Source organism: Pagrus major, chromosome 13 (assembly GCF_040436345.1).
Source record: "Pagrus major chromosome 13, Pma_NU_1.0".
NCBI lineage: Eukaryota > Metazoa > Chordata > Actinopteri > Spariformes > Sparidae > Pagrus > Pagrus major.
Window position 1 is genome coordinate 23,077,479 of NC_133227.1, and position 13,465 is coordinate 23,090,943.

The following is a 13,465-nucleotide window of genomic DNA, read 5'->3' on the forward strand; positions in this document are numbered from 1 at the left end:
CACTACTCAGAATGAGTTAGGGATATTTTATAGTTTCACTTGTTTATTCTGGCATGTCCACATTTTAATTTTGTGGATATTTTAACACATTTCATTTGACTTGATCATGTGTGCACCCGTATCCCTCACTACTCTTGAGTGGTGTATATTTGTGAGTATCTACAACTGTGTGCTTTCTAGTCATAATTCCAGTTGTAGATATTTGAAGCTTTATTTTTACTAGTCATTACAGGGTGAGTGGTGACATTTTGACCACTCACACTGTATTTGGACATTTAAAGTTAAATTATGATACTATACTATCATATTATGAAGCATGTGAAGTCCTTTTCATTTACAATATTTGAATCAAATCATTTTTATCTGTGTCAAATCTCAATCACATTGCCTCAGTGGGCTTTACAATGTGTACAGTGAACAGCATCCTGTCCTTAAACTCTTATCAAGAGACGGAAAACTCTCCAAAACAAAAAGTCTTTATTATTATTTTTACTTTATTTTTCTATTTCCTATTGTTTTGTTTCAGTGTTTTCCCCCTCTGTTTATGACTGTTAAGCTGCTGCAACAAGTGAATTTCTCCAGTGAGGGATCGTTAAAGTTTCATCTCACCTTATCTGATCTAACTTAGACTCATTTATATTCATTTTTTGATACATTTGCTTTCACACAGTTCTCTAATAGTTTCTCTTTTTGTTTGTTTCTCTTCAACAATGTGTCAGTGATGGATTTGGATTCTTGCAACATACTGTATTTATTCTTGAGTTTTTTTTGTGTGCTGGTTTATCAAATTATGAGCGTCACCAGGAAAGGACTTTGGCTACATGATTGAGAATTATGTGTTGAATATTTGAATTACAGAATAAAAGTATATTTAGTTTTTAGTTGTTTGTTTTTGTCAAATCAGCCACAAACCCTTTTTATTGTCTTCAGGGGTTAACAGCCGCGTGGAGGAGCGGTTTACTGGTTAGTTTGAATTTCTTTCCTCCAATAGTTGATGAGCTAGAGCGCGCGCTCAGCTCGGGCTCGACCAATCAGCGCCGACATCGCTCCGGCGGGTCCTTTATAAAGCCGCTGTTCGCGGTGTGACAGTATTCATTCTTTACTGTTCTCACAGAGAAGACTGAGAAACTACAATGGCCAGGACCAAGCAGACCGCCCGTAAGTCCACCGGAGGAAAAGCTCCCAGGAAGCAGCTGGCCACCAAGGCTGCCCGTAAGAGCGCCCCGGCCACCGGCGGAGTGAAGAAGCCCCATCGTTACAGGCCCGGTACCGTGGCTCTGAGAGAGATCCGTCGTTACCAGAAATCCACCGAGCTCCTGATCCGCAAGCTGCCCTTCCAGCGCCTGGTCAGGGAGATCGCTCAGGACTTCAAGACCGACCTGCGCTTCCAGAGCTCCGCCGTCATGGCTCTGCAGGAGTCCAGCGAGGCTTACCTGGTCGGCCTGTTCGAGGACACCAACCTGTGCGCCATCCACGCCAAGAGGGTCACCATCATGCCCAAAGACATCCAGCTGGCCCGCCGCATCCGCGGAGAGCGAGCTTAGACTGACCCGCACCTGTTTAACAACACAACGGCTCTTTTAAGAGCCACATACACGCACTTTGAGAGCAGTTTCCACCTTGTCTAGTTTGAAGTCGTGGTGCTGTCAGCACTGGTTCATATCAATGGGTCACATGACTACTTTATCTAGGGTTGGCGGGAGGTTTTATACTACTGTGAATGAACTTTCTTGAAACAAACGATAACATGGCTGCATATTTTACAACTTCTAAACTTAACCCACTTCAAAACCATATGAAAGGCTTTGTATGAAGCTGGGCGAATAACGAACTTGGTGTTTATTTGATTCAGTTTTACATAATATATGCAGAAAATACAGCCACATAGTTTAAGGATCCCCATTAGCCGACGCACAAACGCCAGGCTAGTTTTCCTGGGGTCCCTTTTCAAAAAGTTCAATATGAAACAATAATTCACAGATCCAGTTACAAAACACAGATCTAGTTAAAATAAAAGAAAGGAAAAGAGTTCCCAAAATGGTAACATTAAAGACTAGTAACTCAAGTCTGAAAAGTGACTTTACATGTTTCTTAAATGCTTTTTTTCCCTTGGAATAGTCCTAATATTTAAAGGAAGTGTTCCATAACGAAATGGCTCTATATACACAGTGCTTTTCATTGAATTAGTTCTTGGTCGTGGTAATGCAAGTAGACCTTGAGTTGAAGCTCTGGTACTGTAGTGTTGATCAGCATTATAACCAATCTGATTACAAAGTGCTGTAGGATACTTAAGTGTAGTGTCCACTACTCTACGAGTGCCACTAAGCCAATTCCAGCAACCTAAACGTGTCCTTGTTGTGTTATTGTTAAAAAAAATCCTCTTCCATAACCCCCTGTTAAACAATTATGCAGAAACAAGCTTTATCAAATAATGCGCCTTGATATAAGCGGTGAACAGAGCAGAGGAACGATAGACCTTTAGGTAGATGTTTTGGCTCTTAAAAGAGCCGTTGTGTTTGTTGAAGTAGCTCGTGTTTACTTCTTTGCTTTCTCGGTCTTCTTGGGCAGCAGGACGGCCTGGATGTTGGGCAGCACGCCGCCCTGAGCGATGGTCACTCCGCCCAGCAGCTTGTTGAGCTCCTCGTCGTTGCGGACGGCCAGCTGCAGATGACGGGGGATGATCCTGGTCTTCTTGTTGTCGCGGGCAGCGTTTCCAGCCAGCTCCAGGATCTCAGCGGTCAGATACTCCAGCACAGCCGCCAGATAGACCGGAGCCCCGGCGCCGACACGCTGGGCGTAGTTACCCTTCCTCAGCAGCCTGTGGACACGGCCGACCGGGAACTGGAGCCCGGCACGAGAAGAGCGAGTCTTCGCCTTTGCTCTAGTCTTGCTTCCTTTGCCGCGTCCAGACATGTTGTGTTATTGTTCTTTGAAGTGAGTCGAAACGTATCTGAGAGTTGGTGAAACCCGCCTTTATATCCTTAACACAGCTGCTCATTCATTGGCTACACTGAACGTAAGTGCCATCGTCCAATCAGCGAAGAGCTCGCTCCAAGTTCCTGGGTGCTTCTGCTTTGTGTAAACTACAGTATGTTTACAATCCTTATGGATGACACTTTTAAGTTAAAACCTCACTAACATACCACATTACTCTTACTTAGGTAATAACAACATCTTAAACTAAAAACGAATAAGGAGATTGTTGTGTGCTTATGTAGGAAGAGGTGTGTGTATAATTGCAAACGTGATATATGTTTATATTACATATATGATATTCATTCATGAGAGAACACGTGACTCCATCACAGTTTGTAGAAGTGGATGCAGATCTACAGCCGGTCCTCTGCTGTATGCCACAGCCAGTGCAGATGATAGTGTGACTGAGGGACCATAAATAAATTACCCTATTGGTTGTTTGATTTACACAAGAACAATGTTTCTCCATGCTGACTTGATGATATTAGTGAAAATATGACAATTAAAAAAAATATACTAGACAAATTTCATGTAGCAAACTTATTTTGATTGCTAATGTGTTATTTATATTTTGCAAAAATATTTTTATAAGACAAAGGCTTTTTTACAGACACCAACAGCTTCCAGGTCATTTGACCCATTGACTCAAATTCAATGCAGAAATGTGTTTGACGCTTTGTCCGCTTAATGAAGTTTTTTTTATTGACATCATCAAATCAATGAAGAAAACAAGAACACATTTCCGTAATTAAAAATATGAACCAGGCATGTCTTCCATGTTTATAGTTTATAGTATATAGATCTGCACATACTCCAATCAGAAAGCTGAGCCTTTAAAGACTCTCCACAAGGACATTGAGATTATAAAGCATTTTTAAAAATGTTTAAACAAAACATTAATGATGAATTATTATCTAAATCCAATAATTAGTTTCACCAGCAGAGGTTGGTGTCATCATTACTGCCCCACTGCATGATGGGAACAAAGAAACTCTTGGTGAAGGTCAGAGGTCAGCAGAAGTTGTGGGCCAACAGGTCCCAGAGGCAGCAGCAGCACAGAGCAGCCGAACACGCTGCCAGGCACGATTTTTCAGCGCCGCCGCCGCCACCACCACTGTCGCCGCCACGATTCTGATCGACCAAGAACACTGACAGAGAGAGAGAGATAGAGAGAGCCAAAGTCTTACATCAACGTTTAATCATTAACTCTGGACAGAATTAACATTTATTTGCTGGTATTTTCAAATGTAGACTTGTATGAATTAGTATTAGTAAATAGATAGTAAATACCAGCAAAAAGTCTCAGCCCTGATTGGTTAAAACAGGCTGCTTTACATTTTTCAAACTTGCGAACACACGTCCACATTTATAAGCATATACATGTGACTTTTCATCCATCCATCAGAGTTACCTCCAGACTTAAGAAGAATACAACTAACATACAACTATCTAAACTAGCTTTCAACTATCTAAACTAGCTTTCAACTAGCTTTCAACTATCTAAACTAGCTTTCAACCACCTCACAGTAGGTTTCAACTAGCATACAATAGCTTCCAACTAGCTTCCAACTAGCTTACACCTAGCTCAGCTAGCTTACAATAGCTTACAACTGGCTCAACTAAATTACAGCGAGCTCAACTAGATCAAGACTTCCATACAACTAGCTGAGCCAGCTTCCTATGTGTGTGAAGTGAATACCAAACAAACAGACATCGATGTTGTGTCTTTGACCCACTTGTGTTTTTTGACGGCTCTCCATACGTCTTCGGGTTGTCCCAGGTGTGGGAGGGCCCAGGAGGCCCGCTCTGGTACCCTTGGAACCCGGGCTGAGCCAGGTAGGGCCCTGGGGTCGCCATCTGCCCCGGCCCCATCGGCCCCATTGGTCCCTGATAGTAGGAAGGGTCTCCTAGAGGTGTCTGAGGGAAGGTCTGTGGAAGACACAGATGTGGCTGTCATAGTGACATCGTGTCCAGACATTCAATACCAACTTTCTGTAACACATTTCAGTCAGTACTCAGCATCTATTGAGGTTCAATTAGACTTTGAAATACAGTGAAAATTACAGGAGGTGTATCTGAACAGTTGGCTGGACTCAAGTTATGAAATACCCATAATTGTGTCAGTGTTGTCTGTATTTCCTCTCTGTCTAGGTATTATGTTTGAGAAGTTTTACAAACTAAACAAAAAGTGAAGGAAAATTCAAATAAATGTTTAGAAGCTTGGTATTGCTACAGTAACTTAAGTTTATTTGGTTATTATTCATTCATTTATTGGAGGTGTGCTCTGGCTGTAGCAATGCATGCTGGGTACCTGGTAAGGCGAGACAGGAAAGGCTGAAGGCTGAGGGTTGAAGGCTGCAGAGAGAGAGAGAGAGAGAGGTCACGTGATCAGATCAACACAATGGCTCAACAGAGTAAAACTGACCGTTTCCAACAGCCCTCCGCTGACTTCTAATTTCTGAACATCTGGGCAAATAAAAGCCCCATTCACGCTGCCCCTTCAAGGCGGGTATCATGGGCCGATACTACGCCTCGCCATCTGTGTGAAAGTTACAGAGGTGGAATGAGGGGACAGTTTCGTTCCACCTCTGATCCGCCACCGGAGGTAGTCACAAAGCCGCAGCAGAGGCGAGATGACGTCTGTGTGAATGGAAAAGCCGGCAGCTGGGAACAGGATTGTGTCGGTCCGATGGTGTTCACAGTCTGACAACTAAATAGATCCTTCACTCATCAAATGAAAGAGAAATGTCTAACCCACGACGCAACGTTACAGGACCAGACAACAGTAATGTGGTAGCAGGTTGTGTCTTCAGCATCCTATATGAGGGAAAAAATACTGCATTTATACGTGGAAAAGCCTCCGTCATCCTGTCTGTCCTACGAACTCCTCCTCACATTTCTGCCCGAACAACAGCGTCTGTCCCCGGCAGCAGAGCCAGGCAGCTCCCGCAGTTGAATGGCGGTGATTATGTTCTAATATTATGATATTTTAAAACTATTTAAAAACCTGAAGTTTCATGTTTCACAAAGAAAACACATTATTTTTATTTTCATTACTATTAACGAATGAAGGAACAAACCTGAGGGGAAGCCGGGAGCTGAGGGGCCGTGGGGGTGAGGAATGTACGGAGGAGGCTGGTCACTCATCTGGATGGATGGATGGATCTGAGAGGGGGTAGGAGAAATATTTAAAAACTTCTATCTAGCTGTCTAAATCATACAAGTAGAGGTGATGAAGTCACAAAGGTGTGTGTCATATCCCATTGTACACAGGGGCACTAGGACCATGCAGCCAATCAGGTGAAGCCACAGTAATAAGCAGGCTGATGGGCAGCAGGTGTACAGGCTGCACTTCAGGCTCTGCTAAGCCAAACCTTTGGGTTTTTTTCTCACTGTGTTTTATAAGCATTTTATTTTTAATTGTTGGGTATGTTAGAGGTGCAAGCACCCTGAGGTATTGTACATTTTAATCATTAATAAGTGGATCTGACATAAAAGAAGAGATGAAAAGAGATTGCTGTCAGCTAATGTAGATTTAATCCAACATTGCAAGTTACTTTGTTTGTTTTCGGGCAAAGCACTGACTGCTGTTTTAGCATTATTCTAATATTAGGTATTTTAGTCACAGAGATCTTACTGTTTTTATTGTTTAGTGAAGATTGGTTGTCTGTCTCTTTGTGTTTCTGGACCAGTCACCAATGTGGTCGGGGTGATGGGACTTCACTCACTTCTGATGGTGAAATGGTTTGTGGCTGCACATTTTTATTAGTGTGGCGTTTTATTTATATGTTGTATTTTTCACAGGTAGATTACTCCCAGCACTCCATCCGTGGGTGGTTGGCTTTACATTTGTGGCCTCTTTATTGAAGCCCCTGTGTCTTTATCCTCCTACAGTATGTTACATCAGTAAACTGAAGATCTTGAAGAAAACAAACATGTAATTCTTCAATAATCGTTCACCATTTTTTGCTATTTTATAAAAATAAACACTAGATTGACTGCCTGACTGATTGATTCATCAGCCTAATGAAGAAAACTGTCTGCAGATTGATCGTAACTAAAATCATGTGTAGTTCAGTTCTGTGTAAGTGACAGAAATTTCCAGTCAGGTGACTGTTTAAAATCACGTTGAGGGTTTCCATATGACAAATCGTCACTCAGGGATCCCTCTAAACTGTCTACATACCAACTGTAATCTAATCTACTGGTTTCCATGACAGCCAGTTTAGAAACAGACAGCTCTCTCTCTGTTTTTTTCTGTTACACACACATTTTGTTTGTTCTGACAAAATGACCCAGTAAACATGTTTCCAGTTAAACCAGTCTGCTGCTTTAACTGTCTGCTCCCCGAGCTGTTAATGGCAAGTTTTTTATAATTTTACTCATGTTAATTCTTTGACTGAAGCTCTAACGCACCTTACAGCAGAATTAAGATACAGTTTGTGTTGAAGAAATGACGCTATATGTTCCTTTTTAGGAGGTAAATGAATATCAAACATAAAAAATGTACTCGTATATCCATAAAATAGCTTCAAAAGTTTTAATCTATATGGTCTTCAGTGATGAATACAGGTGACGTAACAGTTATTTTGGGGCTATGATGAAATTCTTTTTTAAAATGTTAGTTTTTTCAATGGAGTTTGGTCTGTGTGACATCTTGAACACACGAACATCTAATAGCCTCAAAATCATTTCATCATCCAAACACACAAACCCATTTAACATTTCATGTAAATCTCCCGATTGAGGCCAAAATTCCCCCTTAATGTTGCAGGATTAAAGGAACAGTTCACTTAAATAAACCTAGAATTAACACATTCAGACGTGTGACACCAGAAGCATCATTTAAGGCTTTATCTTATCCAGTTAAAGATCAAATTCAGCTTTTTAAAGTCAGGCTGACCATTATAAGATATTATGAAAGGAATAAATTATTTACAATACTGAAATGTGCAGTGGGTGAATGTACAATGCAGCACAATGCCAGACTCCGTTCATAACTCGTACATTTTAATGTTGTCAGGCACACCAGTGAGCAGTTACAACCTGAATAATAACATTCATGACATTTTACAAATCCAAAGTTTCCATTCTTTAATTCGGCTGATATCAGGTACTTTAACTCGTGTTGATGTTAAAGATTTGAACACTTCTTGACAAGTTTCTTTGCAGAAATCATCATCGTGAGAATTCAGTGCGTAGACACATCACGGAGTTTGTAAAAACGGGGAATTTATTTGAAAGAGTTGCTGCTTTCCGAATTATCTGATGGCCGGATTGAGCGCAAATGACACCAAAACAAGTCGGTAATTATTAAATGTTACACGAGCGGTTTGAAATGACTTTAAATGAAATAAATTAGTAAACTGACGTTTTGTTCTGTGGAGTCTGGAATGTGTGAAATAATCTTATCTTACCTTCCAGTTCAAGACAAACTCCAAAAATGTCACCGTGTAAACTTCCTCTCCTCTCGGTCCTGCCTCTCTCTGGTTAATTGACTTGTTGACCGGTTGACTGATGCATCGATTGAGCGCGAGGATACAGCTGTCAACAGCACGAGGACAGGGTGAGGTCAGAGGGACGCATCCCAACACTTTTGCTGAACCTCCTCCCTCCTTCTTTTCTTTGTCATTCTCACTTCCCTCTCCCCTTCTTTTTGTTTCTTTTAATAATATAACTTCAGCTGCCGTTGTTGCATTATTTACACTAGTCACTTTATTAGTTGTATCTTTATTACACCAATTAATTGGTTATTAATAACCTATAGCCAGCCTCCATGGTGAAGGACCCCCGGGGGTCCTGACCTCCCACCTGAACCCTCCAGGTGTTTTACTGTTAACTGATGAAGAAAATCAAACAGCCTCCAGAGTTTAGACTGAAACCACCACGGTGACACCTTCAACCAACAGTCCAAACCTCAACACTAATACAATTATATTAAAATTATTAAAAGAAAAGCAGCAAATCTTCACATTTGTGAAGCTGAAAATATGAAATGTTTTTACATGAAAATAAAAGCTTATCAAGATATTTTCCAATAAATTGTCTGTCAATCGACTGATTAAGTAATTGTTCGAGCAGTACTTGTATAAACTTTGGTAGTTTGATTTCTAATTTAACATTTTATTTGTAAACTCTTCATATATGTTGTGCATAAAAATCTTAATTTAATTTAAGTAAAAGCTGCAACTGCTTTTATTCTCTTTAATTGTATTGTTTTTGTGTGATTTTATTTGTATTATTTACATCTTGTGTTTTGCCTCCTTGCTCTAACTTCTCTAGTCTGGGTTTCTTTCTGTTTGGCTTAACTGTAGCGTTTATTCCTGAGTTTCCTGTTTCTGCTTTGTCTGTCAAAATGCTTTGTAAACTCTGTTTTTAAAGGTGCTATATACATAAAGTTATTATTATAAAGTTGGGTTGTGTTTTTGTTCTTCCTGTTCTGTTGACGTGTGAATTAAGTCTAACAATAAACATCACAGCAGGTGAGGCAGAAGGAAATTGTTACTGAGCTCTTCAGTAACCAAAATCATTTTAATCCTGGTGAAACTAACTACAGGAGCATGCAGCCTCCTCAGGTGGGCGCTGGAGAGTTAAGGGGAGGCAAAGATACTGCAGGAGGTGATATCCACTTCTTGAGGATATCACTATCTCTGATATCCAACCAGAATAAACGTCCATAAATCCACTTAGACATCATAGAAAAAGGACCATTCAGAACTTGCCTTAGAATCTTCACGTTTTTAAGTTTTCTTCAGTATCAAAGTAATCCAGTGACAGTTATCTGTACATCCATGAGTACACTGTAAACTGGAACTGCTTACAGCTGATTTGGCATCCTTTGACTGGCAATTTGACTAAATATAAATAAACAGAGGCCAAACAGGCCCGTAAAGAGAAGGTAGCTGGAGCCTTACTGTCCTGATGCCTTTAATTGTTTCCGTCTTCACATTGGTTCCTAAATAGGCCTATATGTTGGTGTCAGCATGTAACAGATTAGCTTTTGTCTTCCTCAATTTTCACACTTAAGTCAAACTTCACACTCAGCTGATAAAATGTGGCAGAAGGAGAAAAAAAAAAACCTCTGAGGTGTTAAAATCTCCACGGCTCCTCTACAGACAAACACAAATCCAGACTCACTGACACTTTGGCTTAACAAAGATTAAAAAAAGAGACATAAAGCTGATGTAGCATTAGCTGAACTACCAACACATCACATCATGATGTTATGTTCTTCACATTAAACAACACCAGCAGCAGACCAAGAATATTTCACTTGTTTATTTGACATTTTTTGGTTAATTTATACATGACATCATTGGTTTCTCTTGTGCCAAAGTTTTTACTGCAGATAACCAGACATGTTTTCATCACACGGAGCGGCAAACTGACTGTTTCTCTACGACGTCTGGGACAGTTTGGACTCTGAAATATATTTCTGTTGCTGTATTAACACATTCAAACCTCTCACTGATTTTTCCTACTGACATTAAACATACTAAAGCTTCTATCTACAGGTGCTTCAGCCGATCAGGAGGCAGCTGGACCGTCACCGTCTGTTTATATTATATATGTTTATAGTAAGTTATATATATTTGTGAACATCTCCGCCGTCTGTACATTCAATAACATAAAGCTATCAGACAAGTTTACATGATGAGAACTTTAAAGTTCCTCAAGAAATCATTTCCAGGATATTTTTCAATGACCTTCCATGCTGTCATTTGTGCCTGACATGCAAACTGCAAGTCAAAGTGTCAAACTGATGTTGACTTTTTTATTAAAATAATGGTAATAATAATGTAAATAAATGTATACTTCTTTGCAGAGTGTTTACTGACCAGTTCAGGAGGCATTTAAGAGCTCTCACTGTTGCAGGTCAGATATTGTTGGACTGTTCCTTTAATGCTGCTCAGATCATGAACACCTTCGTGCTTCAATTTGTTCCTGCTTATTTGTCTTATCTTTTTAAACTGTCTCTTTTTTTGTATTCCTCTGTGTTCACATCTCTTATTTTATGCATTTTGATCCGAAACACTTTGAATTGCTTCATGTATGATGCAGTATCAGGCCACTGTTAAAGGGACAGCTCACCCAAAAATGAAAATTCAGTTTTGTCGTTTCGTAGCCCACAAAACATTTCTGGAGTCTCGCAGCGAAACACTGTTGCAGCATTCTCCTAAACAACTGAAGTAGCTGGAGACTTGTTTCAAAACGTAAAGAAAAACAACTTTACAGGAGTTATTGATAATATTCAGCTACTCATTGTGTCATACCATCTCCCCCCTTTTATCGCATTTACGTCACAACATCGCTGTTGTTCAAATCATCTGCACCCTCAAGTGGTTGGTCTTCTTCAGTCGTTTGAGAATGCTTCAAAACACCGTTTTGCTGTGAAGCTTCAGAAACATTTTGTGGACTACAAAACTTCACCTGACTTCATCTGGGGTCAGTCGATAATGACTGAATTTTCATATTTGGGTGGACTGTTCCTTTAAGAAAAGATATATAATTTCCAGGGGAAAAAAAGTCAGAATTTACGAGAAAAATCCTCGAGTATTCCAGTCGTGAAATTTCTAGGAAAAATGCTTCTGTTGCCTACTGAAGGCTAGAAATAAAGAAATTAATCCTTTAAATCTCAGATATGTTTCCCAGTGGCCCTAACACACTCGTTTGTGAATGAGATGCTCTGTATGAATAAACATGTTAACTTATACAAAGACTCTTGTTTCTTCTCTCTGGCAGACGCCATCTTGACTTCTAATGGAGCGTGAGAACAGCAGTAACCATGGTAACCTCCCACGGGAAATGAACATGGAAGAAGAAACAGGTAAGTTGATAAACATCGCATCAGTTTTTTAAGACTCGCTCCCGTGTGTTTGTGTTTCCGCCCTCTGACGGACAGAATCTCTCACTGCAGCTTTAAAAATCTCACACCGTAATATTTCTCTAAACATGAAGCTTGAAGCGAATACATACAGGATACATATCTGACACCGACGACCAGTGTGGAAAGATGCTTTTCTTCTCTATCTTATCTCTAAGTTTCAGTCATTTTAAGGAGAAATTTAAGGAGAAATCAGACACAAATCCAACTGAATTTGTGTCTCATGACAGTGAAGGGTTGGGAAAGTATAATGACACAGGGTTGATTAATTATTTATAAGCTATTTGCTGATTAGAGGGATAGTTGACCCAAAAATCCAAAACACTTATTTTTGTCTGCCTTCTCTCGATTATAATGGAACTTAGCTTGTAGTGCTCCAGGCACCACAAAAATAAATAAATTGAATAACTCAGCAGTAATGTCTCTCTTTCCTGAAATCATGACCGGGTTAATCCACAGATCATTAAGATACCTTAAAGGACCTTCTGCTCGTATGCTTTTCAGGACATTTTACAGGTTTTCACAACCCTAAAATCTCTTTAACTGTAAAGATAATTGGATTTCAAGTGGATGCTCAACAAATGAATGAATAAATTATAATATGTTAAGGTTTTTTAAATGGATTAGCCTCATATCGGTACGCAGTATCTTCTGTTGGAAGGCTTTCTGTATGGTGTGTACATTTTTTAGATTCTTGCAATGCACTTTAATTTACTCGTCAAATTAACATTTGTCCTTGGTGTTTTATGGTTTTAATCATCCATTGTTATGTTAAGTTTTATCCTCCTTTATTTCTAATTAAATTTCAACTTTCTGAACCCAAATCAAGCAGTTTTGGTACCAAACTAACTAACTTGCCCACGGAGACACTTAGCTGTTAAGTTATTCAAAATCTTTTTTGTTTGTTTGTTTTTTTGGCACTTTGAGCACCGCAAGCTAAGAGACATCTAGTTTAAGATCTTCAAAACTCAACAACTCACACCAAAACAATCTAGATTGATAAATATCCCTACAGTTGAGAGGACGGATATGTATTTTTGATTTGTGGGTGAACTGTCTCTTTAAAGCGAAGTCCGATACCCTCAAAGGAGTCAAGACGTTTTTCTTTGATCATTTCCCCAAAATTATTTTTGTCTTTCAATATTCTACTTTTTCTTTTAATATTTAACTCTGACCCGATCACCTGAGTAGTATAATCTAATTATTGTTCTCACACCAGCCAGTTTGTCTTTTAATGTTTCAGTTTTCTCTTTTAGTTTTGGGTGAAATGATCCTCCACAGCTCCGTCGATCTGTCTGACAGGTAACTGAGGAGGTGTTGCTGGACGAGTCACTGATCAGCTGCTTCAATCCGCTCTAGTGCGACTCGTTTGCAGGTCCAGTTCATTGATCCTGGTCTGGTCCTTCACAGTCTGTTCTCTTCATTCATGTCGTTCAGCCTGCAGTGAGGTAGCTAGCAACACCATTGCTAAGCTAAGCTAAGCTAACCAATGGTGTCGCAGCAACAGGTGAGACGAACATCACGACAATAAGTTCAAACAGGTATATTTCTGGTCTAATAAACAGAAGGCCAGGCGTCGCTGGTGATGTGAAGACGGCAGAATCA

General features: G+C 39.9%; 2 protein-coding genes across 2 annotated transcripts; one reads left to right on the top strand and one right to left on the bottom strand.

The window, feature by feature from the left end:
- Positions 1-1,133: 1,133 nt before the first annotated feature.
- On the top strand, positions 1,134-1,570 carry LOC141007547 (histone H3). Its single transcript, XM_073479911.1, has one exon. It carries the CDS (start codon positions 1,134-1,136, stop codon positions 1,542-1,544), a length of 411 nt encoding a protein of 136 aa, XP_073336012.1. The 3' UTR covers positions 1,545-1,570.
- An 850-nt stretch (positions 1,571-2,420) lies between these two features.
- LOC141007154 (histone H2A-like) lies at positions 2,421-2,985 on the bottom strand. Its single transcript, XM_073479508.1, has one exon. The coding sequence runs from the start codon at positions 2,911-2,913 to the stop codon at positions 2,536-2,538; it is 378 nt and encodes a 125-aa protein (XP_073335609.1). The 5' UTR covers positions 2,914-2,985; the 3' UTR covers positions 2,421-2,535.
- Positions 2,986-13,465: the final 10,480 nt, after the last annotated feature.